This window comes from Xenopus laevis, chromosome 5L (genome assembly GCF_017654675.1).
Source record: "Xenopus laevis strain J_2021 chromosome 5L, Xenopus_laevis_v10.1, whole genome shotgun sequence".
Lineage (NCBI taxonomy): Eukaryota > Metazoa > Chordata > Amphibia > Anura > Pipidae > Xenopus > Xenopus laevis.
Window position 1 is genome coordinate 19,114,070 of NC_054379.1, and position 22,197 is coordinate 19,136,266.

At 40.9% G+C, this 22,197-nt stretch overlaps 1 protein-coding gene across 3 annotated transcripts in view; it reads left to right on the top strand.

Moving 5' to 3' along the window:
• capn13.L (calpain 13 L homeolog) overlaps window positions 1–22,197 on the top strand; it is a 55,665-nt gene that overhangs the window by 12,474 nt on the left and 20,994 nt on the right. For 2 of the 3 annotated variants that reach the window (XM_041562066.1, XM_041562065.1), the window contains 8 exons: window positions 6,662–6,910; window positions 14,895–14,964; window positions 15,975–16,093; window positions 16,591–16,724; window positions 17,848–18,022; window positions 18,326–18,400; window positions 19,123–19,208; window positions 20,228–20,302. In XM_041562066.1, the coding sequence (XP_041418000.1) occupies window positions 6,674–6,910; window positions 14,895–14,964; window positions 15,975–16,093; window positions 16,591–16,724; window positions 17,848–18,022; window positions 18,326–18,400; window positions 19,123–19,208; window positions 20,228–20,302 (971 nt within the window). In that variant the 5' untranslated portion in view covers window positions 6,662–6,673. 3 annotated transcript variants of the gene reach the window in all.

Here is a 22,197-nt window from a genome sequence, read left to right on the forward strand (position 1 = left end):
ACTGTTACCCCAATGTTTCTATATATCTGTAACCTTGTTATGAGCTAAGGGGGCCCAGCTTGAAGGCCAGTTAGGGTGAGATTTGGAGTGAGTGATTATTTGTGCCCCGGGTACCCCTGGATTTGTAGAAGGGTCACTGTTAAATCTTTACATACCAAGCAGATCTTTCCATTCAAACAGATGGCTAAAAATGATAATGTGCCTGCTGAATTTTTGATTTGGGTTACTAGACATGGCAAATGTTAGCTTAGTGTAGTTACCACCTATTTCTTTTTCCTAAGGAGCATAGTTCAGTCCCTAATTATATGATAGAGGCACAAAACACTGAGCAACTTTTTGCCAAGGCAGTAAACCATAACCAGCAATTAGCTTTATGGCTGTCCCTGCTGAATTATGCTTAATACAGGTGAACGTCTACAGAATTCTGCTTTATTACTATGAAACACCTGTATAGGCATAGTTTTATAGTATGTTTCAGTAAAGTAACTTGCACTGCAAGGATACAACCTGGGCAAGTGATTCCTAAGCTAAGAGGAATATAGCACAAATAAAAGGGCTTTGGAAGGGGATAAAGAAATAGTTAGCAAGAAAGCCAGAGGCAAAGGCAAGTTTTTGAAGGCTGAAACTGTAAGCTGAACTAGTGACACTCTCATTGTAAGAGGTATGGGATTTAGTATATGGAATCAGTGGCGTAACTAGATATTACTGGGCCCCACAGCAAATTATTTTTCAGGCCCCCAAAATGTTTAGAGGTTGACTTGTTTCTCCAATATTTATTGAAATTGTATATGAATTATGGCCTCATGGGGCCCCTATACCTCCTGGGCCCCCCTGCAGTCGCAGGGTCTGCTTCCTCTATAGTTACGCCCCTGTATGGAATATTTGGGACCTTGGGTTTTCTCAACATGGGGTGTCCTTAAATTTGGACTACAATGACTAAAGACTAATAAAACATGTAGAAACTAAATATAATTGTTGCACCAAAACTTTGATGCAGCTGGGTTACAATAAAGAACAAGGAAAGGTTCCAACTATCACAGAGAAGAATGGTCTCAATAAGAAATAATGGCAATTTAATAGCAATGCTGTATATTTGTGCTTTATTGATAACGGGGTATGGATTATAGCTTGCATAACTTTACTTAATAAGTTTAACATGTTTATTGACAAATATAATAGTTTATGCTCTATGCCTAGTGGACCTAAGATTAGAGCCTCTAATTTAAATGTTATAATAATTATATGCAGAGTGCAAAGTAGAGCAATTTGTAGAAACAGCTTCCCTTGGATAAATATCACTTATATGAACAAAATCAGCAACAGAGTATATTTAAAAGTCAAGGCAAAGATGATAGAGGGGCAAAAAGGATGAGATAGCAGGCAGAGAATGCAGAAACAGTACAGAGATGGCAGAGACAGACAAGGCAGAGATGGTACAGAGAAGACTGAGGTGGTGGAAACTGTACAAACAGACAAGGCAGTGGTGTAAAAAGGGCAGAGATGGTACAGACAAACATGGCAGAGATGGTAGAGAGTGGGCAAAGATAGTACATCAAGACAAGGCAGAGATTACACTGACAGACATGGCACCAAGAGGGTAGAAATTGTACCTAGAGTGGTGAGGGTACAGACAGACATGGCAGAGATTGTACAGAGAGTACAGAGATTGTACATAGAGGGGAGAGATGTTATAGTGAGACCAGACATGGCAGAGTTGGTACAAAGAGTGGACAGAGACAGTACAGGCAGATAAGGCAGTGATAGAACACATAGGTCAGGGTTTGTGCAGAGACAGACTGACACACTAGGGCAGTGTTTCCCAACCAGTAGCTCGTGAGTAGCATGATGCTCTCCAACCCCTTGGATGTTGCTCCCAGTGGCCTCAAAGCAGGTGCTTATTTTTGAATTCCAGGCTTGGAGGCAATTTTTGGTTGTATAAAAACCAGGTGTACTGCCAAACAGAGTCTAAATGGAGGTTGACAATCCACATAGGTGCTACCAAATGGGCAATCACAGCCCTTATATGGCACCCCAAGAACATTTTTCCATGCTTGTGTTGCTCCCCAACTCCTCTTAATTTTGAATGTTGGTCACAGGTTCAAAAGGTTGGGGTTCCCTGCACTAGGGTCTGAATAGTCAAAGGATCAAAGGAAACAGTGGGGTAGAATTCCTTCCCATGAACCCAGCTAGATTAATTATAAATTATGGCCAACTTTTATTGGTGGGTGTGTTTAGTGCCCCTTCTATGTATGTGGCATCATTGCTGCAATTCCACCCATTATATTAAGCAGAATGCAGCTTCTCCCTTATGTTTTGCCTCTGAACATTATTGGGGATATGTAATAAAAGGCACTACGTTTGCCCAGGAGCAGTAACTCATAGCAAGAAATTATGTACTGGTCACCTGTTTTAAAGCAAATATCTTATTGGTTGCTATGGGCTACTGCTCCTGGGCAAACTTGGTGCATTTTATCACATATGGGTAAGAGTATATCAATTTCATTTGCATAATAAAGTCTGCTACTGTTTGAGTGCACACACACAAGTATTTACAAACAAGTGCCTAGAGCCACGATCCTATTGTTCCTGCTGCTCCTCACCCCACAGGGCTCGGATCCATTCCAATCATATTTGGCTGATTTTGTGAGCATGAAAACAGGGCGGTCCATTGTAATGAGGAAAATAATGAGTTGTAGTTCTAAATGACTAGATTGTCCTAGGTTAAAGGAGTGTTTCACCTTTAAACTTTGAGTGTTATAGAATGGCTAATTCTGAGCAACTTTTCAATTGGCCTTCATTTTTTAATTTCTGCAGTTTTTGAATTATTTGCCTTCTTCTTCTGACTCTTCCCAGATTGGAAATGGAGGTCACCGACCCCATCTAAAAACAAATGCTCTTTAAGGCTACACATTTATTGTTCTTGCTACTTTGTATTACTCACCTTTCTATTCAGACCTTTCCTATTCATATTCCAGTCTCATGGTTGCTAGGGTAATTTGGACCCTAGGCACAATTTTGGTCACCTGATCAGTATGTTTATATGTGGCCCTGTGCATGATGGGATGTTCATTGCAACAAATAAAGTGAGGATGCACCATTTTGGCTCATTTTCATATGTTTCCTTTAATTTGGCAGCTTTGCATGCGGTACAGTATAATAAGATAGTGGCACAATGCAGCCCCTTCCATATAATTTCATGTGCAATAACATAGGTCCTAATAATAATGCCCTAAATACCCAAAGTAACTCCTTTCAGAAGGAATGTATGACCCAGTGCTCCCACATGCCAACTGCACCCTTCAACAATGACTGATATGCCTGACCTGCACTAAGGGATTGTGGGTAACGATATGCATCAGTGGAAAGATTTAAGCACAAACAAACTAGGATTATTATATAGGTGTGTATCTGGATTATAATAAATACATAGATCAGCCTACAATAAGTGTCTAGCCTTGAGCCTCATCTGTCAGTCGACTGTCACACTCCAGAGCCGTTCCCTTATCATTAGCAACACATTGACTCAATACAAGGCAGTAATAATTAATCCGTCATTAATGGAAATGTTATTTGGTGCTGTGCTTGTTTGTTTATAGAAATGAGGCTCAACGCTGAGGTTACTGTAAGTGACCTTATACTAATTTATCTCTAATACAAGTAGGAATGCAATGCAGAAAATGGCTGAATAGATTTCTATTTGGCATAGCCAGGAGTACTACTATAGGGTAGCTTCAGCTGCATTGACACTCATTACAAATATAGTATTCTGCAGCGGAGGAGAGGGAAATGTTTATTTGTGGAATGCTACACAACAGAAGCATTATGTCTCAAAAATTGTGTTTTTTGTGTGCCTGTGTGCCATTAACAAATCAACTAAGCCCCTTACTGAAAATAGAGATAATCCCAAATGTTACAGGCCAGTGCAAATATGTTCATTAGCACAAAGGATTCCCACATTCACTGGCGCTGTTCTGGACCTCCATGGAGAACCAATATTACTTCATAAGAGCGGCTTTATTTAAACACAATAAGTGGTACAAATATTGTGCAGTGGGTGTGCAGGACTTACGCATTTTTTGCCTAAATACCCGGCACTTCCTCAGTGCAAACAGGGTCAGACTGGACCGGGAAAAAACGCGGTAGGTTCTCGGCTCTTGTGAGCCCCGCCTGCCCAGATCCGCACCCAGATGTGCAATCTCCAGGCTCCTTCCTGCTGCGGCCGCCCGGGAAACGCTGTGTGTGTGTGAGCCAGCCTGTGAACAAGAGCACACAATGGCAGTGGGGGGGGGGGCAGGTGAGTAAGGAGGGGGGCCCTGGACAGCAGCCCCGGTGGGCCCTGGGCCCCCAGTCCGACCCTGAGTGCAAATATGTTAATTATTAATTAAAGTGCAGAACATGAAATCCATAATAGCTAATCAGCAGGGAGCATTTTATGGTAAGTGTTTGAAAGCAATCAACTGATTAGTTGCTTTTGGTTACTAGATTGTTTGCTGTTTTTTATTATAATTAATTGTAATATAATACACAAGAGCCATGAATTTCCTGTAAATGATATCCTTATAAACGGTGCTCAGTGATGTCATTGGATGTAATTGGAGCTTCGTGATGTAATTTCCATCACATGACTCATTGAAACTTGTGTATTGTAATAAACAAAGTACCCCCTGTTGCAAAATATAAGGATATTAGAAGTTACCTCGGAGTGCCATGACTTGTTTAAAAACATTGGGCCTTCGGCCTCGTGTTTTTAAATGGTCATGGAACTCCTCTGTAACTAATAATATCTAGTGATGAGCACATTTTTTCACCAGCCATGGATTCGCTGCAGAATTCCGCATTTCGGCACCAAATTTTTTTTTTAAAACTGCAGCAAAAATTCACCGCAACAAAAAAAGTACATGAAGAAAAAAGTAAATAAGGAAAAAACTCCCATTGACTTTAATGCAGAAAAATTGTTGTGCGCATAAAAAATTGTCGCACGTAAAAATTGTTGCACATAAAATAATTTTGACGCCCATTGATGTTAATGCGATTCGCTCATCACAAAGAATAGCCTTTTTTTTTTACAAGATGGAGTACTTTATTCAATATATAAACAGGGCAATGGCACATGGGGCAGTTTGCACCCTATTGCGAAGCACTGCGTATCTTGACAGCGCTATATAAATAAATGATGATGATGATGATGATTGCGTGTGATTTCCAGCTCAGTGAGTCGAAGGCAAAATGCTCGGAATATCTTCGCTATTGACATAAATGGGTCAGATGATTATTAATAGTGTTGAACTGCCTGATCCATGAATGCACTGGGAGCGCCCTCACAATTACCAGTTAAGTAAATGTAGGGGCAATTTCAAATGTTTTGCCTCCTACCCAGGGAAATCATGGAGCCAGATACAACAACATTTTCTGGGCGCCCTGGGCCCCGCCTACCCAAGCCCCACCCCAGATCCCGCCCACCCCACACCACAGTTAAATGACCACACAGACATCAGTTCTAAAAACTGTAACCCCCCACACAAGTTATAAAAAGCCATTGATGGTGAGGGCCCCCTTATAAGTTAAAAAAAAAATTGTGGTGCCAGGGCCCCCCTACAAGTTAAAAAAAACATTGGCGCCAGAGCCCACCCGTATAAGTTAAAAAGAAAAATTGGGGCCACAAATAATATTTTTTTAAAGAAACATTGGGGCCCCAAATAATATTTTTTAAAAAAAACATTGGTGGCAGGGGCATTAAGGGTATTAAAATAATACATTGGTGGCCAGGGGTTTTAATTAAATAAAAAAAAAAAACACATTGGTGTTCAGTAAAACTGAACTCGCGGCTTCAGGACTTCGGCTCCTTTTGTGGCTTCGGGTCTTTTCGCGGCTTTGGGACTTCAATTTCGGCTTCGTTTGTGGCTTCGGGTCCAGGCCCGGATTTGTGGAAAGGCCACCTAGGCCCAGGCCTAGGGCAGCAGGATTTTAGGGGGCGGCATGCTGCCCAACCACACCCACATTGGTTCAAAAACACTGGGGATGCGCCAGAGATACAATCATTTTTTAAATTTCCCATGCGCCAATCCCCATTGCTCTTGTCCCCCTGGAGGGGACAGGGGTGACGAAAGGGAGTGGGCCTAGGGGTGCCCACTATGTAAATCCGGCCCTGTTCGGGTCTTTTCGGAGTTTTGGGACTTCAGCTTTGGTGTTCAGTAAAACTGAACTCGCGGCTTCTGGACTTCGGCTGCTTTCGTGGCTTCGGGTGTTTTTGCGGCTTCGGGACTTCGGCTCCTTTTGTCGATTCGGGTTTTTTCGCAGCTTCGGCTCTTCGTGACTTCGACTCTTCCTGACTTCGACTCTTTGGGAGTTCGGTTCTTCGGGAATTCGGCTCTTCGGGACTTTGGTTCTTCAGGACTTCGGTAGGTGCGGCTAGGCTTTGGCGCTGTCAAGGGGGGCCCTGCTATTTTTATATTAAGTGGAGCACAGCCCCTATAGGCCTGGGCCCATTACAATAGAACCCCCTGTGCCCCCCTGCTGGCGGCTCTGCTCCCACCCACCAAACTAGAAGCTGGGGAAAGGCAGAAAAACACTATAAATAATGCAATGTGCCTTCGCCCTAACTGTCAGTTATCTTTCATTTGACCTCAAAGTGATTTAAATATTGTTTTTTTGTCTTACTCAGAACAGCGTGGCCATGCCAATGCCGGGGGTGTACCAGAAGATAGCAGAAGGCCAGCAGGTCCAAAGGAGGATTGGAACAGTGGAAAATCCCAAGAAATTTAAAGGGCAAGACTTTGACTCAATCAGGGAAACCTGCTACAGCAGGAGGCAACTGTTTGAGGATGAAACGTTTCCCGCGCACATGAACTCCATCGGCCAAAAAGTGCTGCCCAAAGACCAGCTGCTCAGCGTACAGTGGGAGAGGCCAAAAGTAAGTTACAGGGAAACCAGAGCTAAATATATGGAACTGATTTATTTAGTAGGCATATATTTTAGATAGAAAAGTTGTGGTATATTTGTATAAGTAAAGATCTGGAGAGCAAGTCAAATTCTGCCAGTGTAAGCCATAAAGGGAGTAGCCATGGTCTTTCCCTGCAATTCCTTGTGTTTTACTTTATGATCTGCATTTGTGACACCAACTCAGACCAGGAGTGGCTGACAACATCTTAAAGGGCTGGCTCACCTTTTAGTAAACTTTTAGTATGTTATAGAAAGGCTAATTCTAAGCAGCTTTTCAACTGGACTTTATATTTTTTATTTTTTATAGTTTTTAAATTATTTGCCTTCTTCTCCTGACTCTTTCCAGATTTTGGGGGGGCCACTGATCCCCAACTAATGATCTGTAAGGCTACACGTTTATTGTTATTGCTACTTTTAACTACTAATCTTCAGGTCCTCTCCTGTTCATATTCCAGTCTCTAGGGTAATTTGAACTCTAGCAACCAGACTGCTGAAATTGCAAACTGGAGAGCTGCTGAATAAAAAGCTAAAAAACCACAAATAAAAATCAATTGCAAATTATTTCAGAATAGCACTCTCTACATCATACTAAAAGGTAAACGAACCCTTTAAAGGGCATGTTAAAGGGATACTGTCATGGCAAAAAACATTTTTTTCAAACTGAATCAGTTAAAAGTGCTGCTCCAGCAGAATTCTGCACTGAAATCCATTTCTCAAAAGAGCAAACAGATTTTTTTATATTCAATTTTGAAATCTGACATGGGGCTAGACATTTTGTCAATTTCCCAGCTGCCCCAGTCATGTGACTTGTGCTCTGATAAACTTAAATTACTCTTTACTGCTGTACTGCAAGTTGGAGTGATATCATCCCCCTCCCTTTTCCCCCCCAGCAGCCAAACAAAAGAACAATGGGAAGGTAACCAGATAGCAGCTCCCTAACACAAGATAACAGCTGCCTGGTAGATCTAAGAACACACTCAATAGTAAAAACCCATGTCCCACTGAGACACATTCAGTTACATTGAGAAGGAAAAACAACAGCCTGCCAAAAAGCACAAGTCACATGCAGGCACAAGTCACATGACTGGGGCAGCTGGGAAATTGACAAAATGTCTAGCCCCATGTCAGATTTCAAAATTGAATATAAAAAATTCTGTTTGCTCTTTTGAGAAATGGATTTCAGTGCAGAATTCTGCTGGAGTAGCACTATTAACTGATGTGTTTTGAAAAAATGTAAAATGTAAAAGGATTTGGGGAGCAACACAAGCATCATATAGTCCCTGGGACAGAGTGCTAAATAAGGGCTGTGATTGGTTAATTTGATGAGGACTGGCAGCCTACACCTGGTTTTTATACAACCAAAACTTGCCTCCAAGCCTGGAATTCAAAAAAAAGCTCCTGCTTTGAGGCCACTGGGACATGTTGCTCATGAGCCACTGGTTGGGAATCATTGTTCCGAAACAATATAGAAAAACACTTTGTGCTCTTCTTGGTTCACAAAAATCAAACAATAACAAAAAATACTCTTTTGCTTTGTGAATACACAAGCCCTGATCCCTGATACTTCAAATCAACTCTCATAAATGGCTTGAATGGTTACGAGTGAGTAAAGTCATGAGTTGTTTCTGCTCCGTGATGCACAGGGTTTTATTTAGCTGCACGCTGACACCCTGGCGCATTGCTTGTGAATGTTGTAGTTGACACAGGGAGCTGCTTCATTCTGCCCGGGGAACAATGGTGGGGCCGGTGTGATATGAACTGTACTTGTCTTGTGAGCTGAATTCTATGGTCAGGATTAAAAGGGACTGTTTGTTGTTTATGCATCAGTGACTCCTGTTTACCAGCAGGTGACAAACAGACTTGGGCTACAAGCAGTCGGGACCTGATAACAGTAATTCATAGACTTTGTTGCAAGGGGGATATCGATCAGTGATACAAAAGTGTCAAGGGAGGTGTGTGCTGTCTGGTGCAAATCCTTTATAATACAGGTATGGGATCTGTTATTCGGAAAACCATTACAGCCATGGGACCCGCCATCCGGAAAGCTCTGAATTACAGAAAGGCCATCACCTATAGACTCAATTTTATCCAAATAATCCCCATTTTTAAAAAAATATTTGCATTTTCTCTGTAATAATAAAACAGTACAGGTATGGGACCCATCATCCAGAATACTCGGGACCGGGGTTTTTCCAGATAATGGTTTCTGTAATTCGGATCTTCATACCTTAAATCAAGTAAACATTACCAATAGGCTGGTTTTGCCTCCAATCAGGATTAATTATATCTTAGTTGGGATCAAGTACAAGCTACTGTTTTATTATTACAAATAAAAAGGAAATCATTTTAAAAATCTAGATTATTTGGATAAAATGGAGTCTATGGGAGACTGCCTTTCTGTATTTCAGAGCTTTCTGGATATTGGGTTTCCGAATACTTTGTATTTGATCCAAACTAAGATATATTTAATCTTTATTGGAAGCAAACCTGACCTATTTAATGTTTACATGATTTTCTAGTAGACTTAAGGTATGAAGATCCAAATTACAGAAATATCCCTTATCTGGAATACCCCAGGTCCCATACTTGTATCCAGAAAGCTTTGAATTACAGAATGGCCATCTCCGATAGACTCTATTTGAAACAAATACTTTTCTTTTTGAAATGTGATTTCCTTTCTCTCTGTAATAATAAAACAGTAGGTTGTATTTGATCCAAACTAAGATATAATTAATCCTTATTGGAGGCAAAACCAGCCTATTGGGTTTATTTAATGTTTATATGATCTTCAGCAGAGATAAGGTATGGTTATGCAAATCAGACAAACAAAAGATCCCTTGTTCAGAAAGCACCAGGTCCAGAGCATTCTGAATAATAGTTCACATATCTGTAAAAAAGTAAATATTCTTTTCATTTGTTATCTTCCAACACTGTTGACTTTCCAGCCATCACACACTAATCAGATGTAATTATTGAGATGGAAAGTCAGGTTATTACACAGCTTGTGCTGTAGAATCATAAAAGTTAATGTTACAGGCTGCCTTAAAGATTAATGGGTTTAGATACAAAGGTGCAAAGTGCAAAAAATGGACACACAGCAATGGGTTTCTTGTACATTTCATCATGAGTTGTGTCCGGAGGTGGAGTGCTTGGGTGCTGATCGTATGGTAAAAGCCTGAGACCTAAATATTGCACTTGTTGCATTTGGCAGCACTGTATCAGAGGGGTTGGTGGGTCTTGTGGAACACCCTTTATCAGACTAGATCAGGGATACCCAAAAGATTTGGGATCTACCAGTAGACCTTTACACTGTCAGCAAACAGCTTGTCTATATCACCCTCCTGTTTCATTCTTTTCATTCAGATATTTATTATGTTTAGGTTACAAAAGAAAACATTTTCATGGGGGGCTGGACATATTGCCAGTTTCCCAGCTGCCCCCAGTCATGTGACTTGTGCTCTGATAAACTTAAGTCACTCTTTACTGCTGTACTGCAAGTTGGAGTGATATCACCCCCTCCCTTCCCCCCCCAGCACCCTAACAAAAGAACAATGGGAAGGTAACCAGATAGCAGCTCCCTAACACAAGATAACAGCTGCCTGGTAGATCTAGGAACAACGCTCAATAGTAAAATCCAGGTCCCACTGCAACAGCCTGCCAGAAAGCAGTTCCATCCTAAAGTGCTGGCTCTTTCTGAAATCACATGACCAGGCAAAATGACCTGAGATGCACCTACACACCAATATTACAACTAAAAAAATACACTTGTTGGTTCAGGAATTAAATTTTATATTGTAGAGTGAATTATTTGCAGTGTAAACAGTGTCATTTAGAAATAAAAACTACATCATAAAAATCATGACAGAATCCCTTTAAGAAGGTAACCAGCATATCACTCTGTAACCTGAACTCCTGTTTGCCCGGGTGGAGTATCACGGCAAAGTTAAACACACCGGTAATATGTATTGTGCCTTTGGCTCACTTCATCACTTGCACACAGGGCCTGTCCAAGGTTCTATAGTTCAAAGAAATGTATTTTCTGGATACGTACAATACAGAATCCACAATGGGATTAGAAGCATGAGTCAGCTGACTGTTTAGTTTACTCTTGGTTCACCTTTAAAGGAACAGTAACGTCAAAAGTGTTTTAAAGTAATGAAAATATAACGCAAGTGTTGCCCTGCACTGGTAAAACTGGTGTGTTTGCTTCAGAAACACTACTATTGTTTATATAATTAAGCTGCTGTGTAGCAAAGGTGTCAGCCATTCAAAGGAGAAAAAGCTCAAGTTACACAGCAGATAAGCTCTGTCTGTCTAACGTTGTTATCTGTTATCCATTTGTTAACCTGTGCCACAAAGCCGTTTTTCAATTTCCGCCATTGCTACACAGCAGCTTGTTTATATGAACTATAGTAGTGGTTGTGAAGCAAACACATCAGTTTTACCAGTGCAGGGCAACACTACATGATATTTTCATTACTTTGAAACACTTACATTTTTTGGTGTTACTGTTCCTTTAAATTCGTTTTTAGTATTATATAGAGAGTGATATTCTGAAACAATTTGCAATTGGTTTTCATTTTTTATTTGAGGTTTTTGAGTTATTTCGCTATTTACTCTCCAGTTTGCAATTTCAACAATCTGGTTGCTAGGGCCAACCTACCCTAGCAACCATGCATTGCTTTCAATAAGAGACTGAAATATGAATAGGAGAGGCCCAAGTAGAAAGGAAGCATTTTCTGGTCACCTGTTTAAAAGAAAACATCTTATCATACCTCCCAACTAGTGATGGGAAAATTTCTCCCGAAATTCGCAAACAGCAATTTGAGGCGTCAAATTTTTTTCACGCCAGCATCAATTTGACGTGCATTAAAAGTCAATGGGTGCCTTTAATTGTCGCTGGCGTAAAAAAAATTTGAATGAATTTTCGCTGCAATTTCGTGAATTTATTCGCCGGCGGCAATTTACCACAATTCACACCTGCCGAATAAATTCGCCCATCACTACTCCCAACTGTTTTTTTGTGGGACAGTCCAAATTTTGACAGCTCAGGCCGCACTCCCAGGTTTCTTACTGAAATGTCCTGACTTTCTCTTTAATCCCCTGCACTGACGCCAGAAAAAGATACCGGGGCTCATTTATAAACACTGGGCAAATTTGCACCTGGGCAGTAACCCATGACGATCAGATGATTGTTTTCACTGTTTAACCTGCAGTTGGCTGAAAAAAGCTAATCACTGATCGGTTGCTATGGGTCACTACCCAGGTGCAAATTTGCCCAGTGTTTATAAATAAGCCCCACAAATTTCTGAAACTTAATTAAAATGAGAGGCTTTTGGCAGAGAGCCCAGAACACTCAGCAGCTGCACTTGGATACTTTTGTAACAATTTCAGATAAGCAAAGAAACAATTGTAACTATTTAAGATAAGCAGCTAAAAGGGCAATTCAATTTCATTAGTAAAACCATTATAACTCATAAAACATTATAACTCATAAAACATTGCACTAAAACTACCATGTAAAATGCACATGGTAAGTAGGGGGTGTGGCCATAATATTAGTAGTATTATATAATATTAGTAGCATTAGTAGTACTTCGACTATCGAATGGTCGAATAGTCGAACGATTTTTAGTTTGAATCGTTCAATTCAAAGTCGTAGACGAAGGTCGAAGTAGCCAATTCGATGGTCGAAGTAGCCAAAAAAATAATTCGAAGTTCGAAGTTTTTTTTATTCTATTCATTCACTCAAGCTAAGTAAATGGGCCCCATAGTGTGTGTATCTTCCATTCACTCTGCCGAGACTCAGAGCTGATATATTCAGTGAATGAAATGCAATATAAGCGGCAGGAGCGAATCAGCAGAATTAATGCCGTGTGACACGATTGAGCTCTTAAAAATAAGGTGCGGAATTCTGCTTTTATTGTTTTGTTTTCCGTTCGGAAGTCGGCAGCGAGTGAAACTGTTCATTAAGTTTCAGGGAGGGATTGTGTTATAATGAAACACTGACAGTTTCAGGGATTTAGACTCCTGCGCCGACTGAATGTTAATATCTCCCTGGATTTAAAGACGAGATTAGCGAAATAAAGTGATTGCACTCAGTATTAAAGGGAAAAAATATGCCTGAAACTGAATTTTTTATACATTTTAGATTCTGATAGGTCTGAATCAGGCCCTGCTTTATGGCTGAGATTCTAGCTGTCTGTATAACAGAGCATTCTGTCCCAGTGGCTGCACAGATCCTATCTGATCCCCATTGTAAGCAGCAGTCCTGCCCTGCTTTATGGCAGCTGAGATTCTAGCTATCTGTATAACAGAGCACCCCCCCCCCCCAGTGGCTGCACAGATCCTATCTGATCCCCATTGTAAGCAACAGTCCTGCCCTGCTTTATGGCTGAGATTCTAGCTATCTGTATAACAGAGCATTCTGTCCCAGTGGCTGCACAGATTCTATCTGATCCCCATTGTAAGCAGCAGTTCTGCCCTGCTTTATGGCAGCTGAGATTCTAGCTATCTGTATAACAGAGCATTCTGTCCCAGTGGCTGCACAGATTCTATCTGATCCCCATTGTAAGCAGCAGTCCTGCCCTGCTTTATGGCAGCTGAGATTCTAGCTATCTGTATAACAGAGCATTCTGTCCCAGTGGCTGCACAGATTCTATCTGATCCCCATTATAAGCAGCAGTCCTGTCCTGCTTTATGGCAGCTGAGATTCTAGCTATCTGTATAACAGAACATTCTGTCCCAGTGGCTGCACAGATTCTATCTGATCCCCATTGGAAGCAGCAGTCCTGCTCTGCTTTATGGCTGAGATTCTAGCTATCAGTATAACAGAGCATTGCATACATATACACACAAATTATATATATAGTATGTTTGTTAAAGTACTTGCATCAGATGCAGGAAAACTGGTAAAGCAGATAATCAGAGAGTTGGTTTCCCTGTAGAGAGATAGAAGGGACTGGTTCCATGTTGTTCCGTGATTAACTGGAATCATCTTGCGAGAATCAAAACGAAATAATTACAGTTTCAGAAAGTCTGAAAGAGCGGTGATGAGCAGCTTTCCCTTAATTGAGAGAGAGAGAGATGGAAGACATTAGATCTTTAGTAAGGGCAGCATCAAAGCGACATTACAGGGCTTTATCTATGGAAGGAACATAAAGCAGAAGATTATGGAAGACGGAATTAATGGAAGAAGAAGGATCGCTGTCATTAGACGCAGGGGCAACTCCACTGACACATATTATTATTTCTGCATTTCTTTCATTCTATAATAGATCTTGATTTCAAGTGCTATAATTACCCCTGGCAGTAATGGGATGATATTCCTCATTAAAATGAGCTGTGCAGCAATCTCTCTCTCTTCTTAAAGGAGAACTATAGCTCATCAAAGAATTAAGGCAGAAATACTGCATTTTATTCTGTATCAGACCAAGGCCCTCACAGCCTTTAGCAGGGAAGATCTCCTTTTCTGCTGATTCCCAGCACATGCTCTGTGCTGCTGTCGCTTACTGAGCTTAGGGACCCACTCACAATATACAGTATATATACAATATAACAGTCACTATACAAGGCTGATTAATAAGGTTCATAGAAATCAGTGCAGTCTGCATCAGAATTGATTCATAATCAGAAGCATCTGCCTCAGATGAATCTGATTTTCCCAAATCCCGAAGCTTAGCTTCTCCCAAGCAGCCCAGAGCTCACTGAGCATGTGCAGTGTCACTGACACATAAAAGATGCCTAACAAGATCCAAGATGGGGAACTGCTGGGGATAACTTTGAAGACCTCATTACTGCTATAGGGTTGTTGACTCTCTGGGCTGGTACAGTAAGTACAGTATATAAAACACAGAATTTCTTGACATAACATTTATTGAAATATTCGGCCTCACAGACAAATGTTTTTGAGTCCCAAAATTAATATGTGTATTGCCTTTTCCTTCTCCTTTTAGGAAATTCAGAGAGATGCCCGGCTCTTGGTGGATGGGGCGAGTATCTTTGATATTGTCCAGGGTCAAATAGGTAAGAAAATGTACTTGAAAGCATAAATATGGCTCTTCCTAGAGTGCTAGCAAGGGCTCATCTAGAATCTGCAATGCATTCTGGAACATTGGATGTTGGAACTAGAGGTAGTCTAAGGAAGTGCACAAAATTAAGTGGAGTGGACTTTTTGGTTATGAACAGAGTCCTCTGACATTTTCCTGCCCACTTCTAAGCAGAGCAACATCACAAGGCTTTTCCCTTCTCGTGAACTTAATTTTCTGCCAACTGCAGCCAAAAGGAACAGCAGGGGACACTGTTGGTCCAAATTCTTTATATCAGCCATGTATGCCAAACTGCAACTATCTTACATTTCTTGAAACAATGTAGTCAGTTCTCCTCCAGGTCTGTTAATCAGCTGGCTTCTGTTACATTGTTACAAGAAATAAACTGATAGACAGTGATGGGCGAATTTCTCCCGTTTTGCTTCGCCGAAAAATTTGCAATTTCCTGCGAAATTCGGAAAACATTGTAAACTTAACGAAAGGCGAATTTTGATGCCTGTGTCAAAGTTAATATGACGCCGGCGACAATTCTGATGCCGGCAGCAATTCAGACGCAAATTAAAGTCAATGGGCACCTAATAATTGTCGCTGGCGTTGGTGTTCTCGTCGGCGTCAGAATTGACACAGACGCATTTTCACCGGTGAATTTTCATAGCAATTTCGCAAATTTATTCGTCGGTGGTGAAACAAGCAAATTCGCTGCAAATTCACACCTGGCAAATAAATTCGCCCATCACTACTGATAGAGCCTGTAGCTTTATTGTTATATTACAGTATATACATCTAGTGTAAATGCTGAATGAATGAATGAATATTGGGAAGTTGCTTAGAATGACTTTTAATTATTGATTGTTATTACTGCATGACCGTATTCTCTATAATATAATTGCCATTTTTAATAGAATTTCTAGGAGGCAAATATCTCCAGGTACCTGTGACATACACCACATGCTATGTTCATTGCTCACTTTATTGTCTATAACACAGGTGACTGCTGGGTTCTGTCTGCTGTCGGGTCTTTGACTTTGCACCAGAAATTTCTAGATAATGTCATCCCCAAAGATCAGGAGTTTAATTACAAATACGCAGGTGTCTTCCACTTTAGGGTGAGTTCGATTTTGCTTCCTTGTCCTGATCTGATCTGTACAATAATATTTGTGCCAGTGGGTTGGAAACCTTAAGGGTTGGCCAATGGGCATCATGGGTGGGTATATTCCATGAATGGGAATTGTATGTATATATATATATATATATATATATATATATATATATATATATATATATATATATATATATATATATATATAAATATATATATATATATATATATATATATACTGTATATATATATATATATATATATATATAAAATATATATATATCCCATTCATGGAATATACCCACCCATGATGCCCATTGGCCAACCCTTAAGGTTTCCAACCCAATATATTTATATATATATATATATATATATATATATATATATATATATATATATATATATATATATATATATATATATATATATATATATATATATATATATATATATAGATAGATAGATATAACCCCTCCAGAAATGACTGGTCCATTTGTCCTGCAGTTCTGGCAGTTTGGTGAGTGGGTGGATGTGGTTATAGATGACCGGCTGCCGATGCTGAATGGAAAGTACCTGTCTGTCCAGCCACGCAGTGGCAATGAATTCTGGCCCGGCCTGCTGGAGAAAGCCTACGCCAAGTAAGTGTCCCACCCAATGGGCTGTGAAAGTGAAGGATGGAATATGGGGGGGCAAGAGGCAAAATATCCAGCTGCAGAGCAGTGTAGCATATTAACAAATGAGACAAAATGATCCAAGAGAACAGTAACAGACAGTATAAAGTACTCAGACCCACAGATGCAGGTAAGTCATCCTAATATTCTATGAATCACCCATATATGCCTCCCTCTCACTTACCCACCATAATAAAATCATTGGCCACACCAACAAGCCTGGGAAACAGACAGGTCGGGAATGATGGGGGGGGGCAAGGTTAAGAAGCACCTGGTTTATAATAGAACTGGTTGGTGTTTCTGCAGCCTAATTGGAGAATTGATAGGATGGTAGTTTAGTTTCACCAATCGGGTGGGAGCCACAATGCTTTGGGATCCCCTCCAGTGGGAGATTCTCAGAGATATGTAAGAATCTGTGTCCTTTCCAGCTGTGGTCCCTACACTATGGTGGATGTCGCCTGGGGAATACTAACCCCACTGCTTCTCCTTGGTGGCGCACAAGGCTGCTCTTGCTCACTAGCCCTAACTAACCTATACTCCAGGCTGTGTCATCATGAGACAGATAATATAGATAGATGATAGATAGATAGATAGATAGATTGATAGATAGATGATGTGACGCGCTACTTCTTTAGGGCTGAAGGTGCAATAGACGTAGTGATGTGCCAGTACAGTAAACTAAATAAGTATGTGAGAGAGCGGCGCGTCACTACGTGCCAGTACGTGTCTATTAATAACACCTTCAGCACACAGGCAGCAGTATAGATCAAGTGGCAGATCATTTCACTAATGTGCCCAAATATTACTGCTATGGCTACGCGATTCCTTGTTTAAATGAGTTAAATGGTGTTAATGGTTCAAAGAATGTCAGGCTGACTGGTTGGCCCCCACACATTTTCACCTCATCAAATCTGGCTCTCGTTGCAAAAAGTTTGGACACCCCTGATATAGATACATAGATAGACCAAAGATAGATAGATGAAAGATAAATTATAGATATAGATATATAAACGCAAGGACAAAAGCAATAGTTGAACTAAAAAGTGTGTTCCTGGCTCAGAGACTTAACCCATTGTTACACTGATTGCAGACTTCATGGCTCCTACCAGAACCTGCATTGGGGTTACATATCAGAAGCCCTGGTAGATTTCTCAGGAGGGGTGCAAGTGGAGTTTGATCTAATGAGGCCCCCACAAGATCTGAGGGACATTGTTATAGCAGCTGCCAAAACGGGTTCACTTTTGGGCTGTATCACTCCTGGCAATGTAAGTATAAAAGTATGATACGTGCCCAACTGGACCAGAACACTCACACTGAAATTTATGGGGGAGGAGGAGGGAATTTGTAACTCAAGCAGTGGGTGGGACTAGAACACTCTAATGGGAGCTTAAAGGGGGAGGAGCAAGGAGTCATTAAGTATTGGGCGGGGCTAAACATTCTGATGGAAACTTACAGAGGGTGGGGCAGGGAGTCTGTAACTCTAAATGAGTTGTACTCAAAAATGTTTTGTTATTTACAGACTTGAGCTAATTTTTTAAAATCTAAAGTGTTCCATTTAACTTGAATAGAAACGATCTGGAAATCCAGAGTTGAAAAATGGGCTTGTGCAGGGTCATGCCTACACCGTGACTGATGCTACAAAGGTAAGGGATTTACATTTACTGTGACTGATCACAGCCAACCGGATCCATTAGTATAGAAGTAAAGTTATGGGGAACAGATATTCCTTCTATACCTGATGCCTGAATGTTATTTGATATTTCTTGCTGTTTAATCTTTCGTCAGCCACAAACAAGATGACACATTGTATAGCGACACTTGGGATAAAATCATTTCCCCAGCATTCTGTAACCTTAGTGTCAACAAAATAGGGGTTATATGTTGTTGGCAGTTAAATAGTTAACCTCCAGCTTCCTAGAAATCAGCAGGGAACACTTTTTTAACATTGTGCCTGTGCTGACACCTACTGGTTATAAAACAGAATGCAGCCAACCAGTAGATGTTGGATTTGTCCGCATCTGTGCCATATTTTCTGCTCTGTACCAGGGTCTCATTATAGGCAAGAGAATGGGGAGGCACAGTGTCGATACAGAGCCAGGGACACATTGCTTCAATTATTTGCAACACTGTCTTTGACAGGAGTGGGTCAAATAGAGTACACTAACCTTGGCCCTGAGGAAAATGGGGTTCCATATAAAGATAGATGGAAACATGGGAAGAGCACACATCTGTCCTTGAATTATAATACAGCGTTCTTGGGTGTGTTGAAAAGCTATATAAACCTATACCACAAAAAGCAACATCCATCCTATGGAGTTGAAAGGCCCTGAATGAAATGATCCAGTTTTTTTCAATGCACTTTTAGGTGGAGTACAAGAATGGTACAGAAGATTTGATCCGTATTTGGAATCCCTGGGGGAAGGGAGAATGGAATGGACGATGGAGCGATAAGTATGGACAGAGGAGTTCTGTACACACAGTTATTTACCTGCTTCAGGCTCAAATTATGACAATGGGATTTAGGGCTGTAGGGCAAGGAAGAGATGGAGAAAGTAGGTAAAGATGGAGACAGCTGGGCAAGATGGAGACAGTAGGGAAAATGGAGAAAGTAGGGCAAGATGGAGACAGCTGGGGAAGATGGAGACAGTGTGGCTTGATGGAGACAGTAGGTGAAGATGGAGACAGCTGGGGAAGATCGAGACAGTAAGGCAAGATGGAGACAGCTGAGGAAGATGGAGACAGCTGAGGAAGATGGAGAAAGTAGGGCAAGATGGAGACAGCTGGGGAAGATGGAGACAGTGTGGCTTGATGGAGACAGTAGGTGAAGATGGAGACAGCTGGGGAAGATCGAGACAGTAAGGCAAGATGGAGACAGCTGAGGAAGATGGAGACAGCTGAGGAAGATGGAGACAGCTTGGGAAGATGGAGACAGCTGGGGAAGATGGAGGCAGTAGGGCAAGATGGAGACAGTAGGTGAATATGGAGACAGCTGGTCAAGATGAAGACAGTAGAGTAAGATGGAGAAAGTAGAGAACGATGGAGAAAGTAGGGCAAGGTGGAGACAGCAGGGCAAGATGGAGACAGCTGGGGAAGATGGAGACTGTAGGGCAAAATGGAGACAGTAGGTGAAGATAGAGGCAGTAGGGCAAGATGTAGACAGCTGGGGATGATGGAGGCAGTAGGACAAGATGGAGACAGCTGGAGAAAATGGACACAGCTGGGGAAGATGGAGACAGTAGGTGAAGATGGAGACATTAGAGCAAGATGGAGAGAGTATGGCAAGATGGAGAGAGCTGGGGAAGATATAGACAGTGCGGCAAGATGGAGACAGTAGGGCAATATTTAAAGAGCTTTCATTATAGGGGACATTACACCTGTCAGCATCAGTAACATATTGTTAGGATTTGACGCATGGATTGTTTATAAAAAAAAACTTCCATTATCCTCACTTTGACTTGTTCTTGTCTCAGTTCACCTCAGTGGGACCAGGTCAGAGCCGATATAAGACACAAGCTAAATGTTCAAAAGAACGACGGAGAATTTTGGTAATTACATATATTTTTTAAAAACATTTCTTTTTCTACAGCAACAAATTAATAGCCTTTTGAACAGTTCCAGCTTAGAAAATAAATGGCTAATTCTAAAGCATAGTCCTATTTTATAGATCGGTACCGCTCTGTAAATATGAACAGCTATAAGTTGTACTTGGTCATAAAGAAGTTTGTACAATTTAAAGGGGTTGTTCACCTTTGAGTTAACTTTGAGTGTGATACAGAGAGTGATATTCTGAGAAACCACGTAGGCCAGAACAATTCCGGTCTTCGGAACCACAGAAGTTGGACAGCACTGTACTAAAATTTAATTTAAAAGTGAACTACACTTTTAAGCACAAAGTAGAACCACAAAACCTGCTCTAGGTAACTTTATCAGGACATAACATATTATAGATAAAGATACCCACAAGCTTGATACAGAGCTGGTGTAAAATCTGAAACATTACCTTTTCTGGCACTTAATTGAATCAGTGCTTCCGGTCTCTTCACCTATGTGTCCATAACTCAGAGACTGAATGTTTCTTTCAAGTTCTTAAAGGGCCACTGACACAAATGAAACTGTATAAGAGGCAATTTAAGAACGCAGCATGCTCTACGTTCCCATAGATAAGAATGAGCAGCTATCTAATTCCCAGTGCTTCATGGGCGCTGGGGACTGACTGTGGCCTACAAGTTCAGGGAGAGATGGGAAAATGTACCACCCTTAGTACCTTAAATACTGAAATGGAGGTTTAACTGGTGTCAGACTCTATCCCAAATATCTTGTGGGCAGTTTGCTGCGGGTGAAAAGAACAAAGAAGGCAAATAACTCAAAAATCTAAAAAAACAAAAGAAAAAAAACAAAGGCCAATTGAAAAGTTGCTTAAAGGGATACTGTCATGGGAAATTTTTTTTTTTCAAAATGAATCAGTTAATAGTGCTGCTCCAGCAGAATTCTGCACTGAAATCCATTTCTCAAAAGAGCAAACAGATTATTTTATATTCAATTTTGAAATCTGACATGGGGCTAGATATATTGTCAATTTCCCAGTTGCCCCAAGTCATGTGACTTGTGCTCTGATAAACTTCAATCACTCTTTACTGCTGTACTGCAAGTTGGAGTGATATCTCCCCCCTCCCTTCCCCCCCCCAGCAGCCAAACAAAAGAACAATGGGAAGGTAACCAGATAACAGCTCCCTAACACAAGATAACAGCTGCCTGGTAGATCTAAGAACAACACTCAATAGTAAAAACCCATGTCCCACTGAGACACATTCAGTTACATTGAGAAGGAAAAACAGCAGCCTGCCAGAAAGCATTTCTCTCCTAAAGTGCAGGCACAAGTCACATGACATGGGGCAGCTGGGAAGTTGACAAAATGTCTAGCCCCATGTCAGATTTCAAAATTGAATATAAACAAAATCTGTTTGCTCTTTTGAGAAATGGATTTCAGTGCAGAATTCTGCTGGAGTAGCACTATTAACTGATGTGTTTTGAAAAAATGTGTTTTCCGATGACAGGATCCCTTTAATAAGATGCTGTGTAGCAAAGGGGGCAGCCATTCAAAGGAGAAAAGGCTCAGGTTACACAGCAGGTGTTATCTGTTATCCACTATTTAACCTGTGTCATATAGCCTTTTTTCAATTTCCACCATTGCTACACAGCAGCTTGTTTATATAAACAATAGTGTTTTTGAAGCAAACAGATCAGTTTTACCAGTGCAGGGCAACACTACATGATATTTTCATTACTTTAACACTTTCATTTTTTGGTGGTACTGTTCCTTTAACACAAAGATGAAACACTCAAGTTGAGTCTCCTTCTTATGGACTCTAGGGGGCACTGGTTCTGAGCGACTGAGACAATTTATCCAGCCCTTGTGAGTAGGGAAGCCAGACAGCTACTG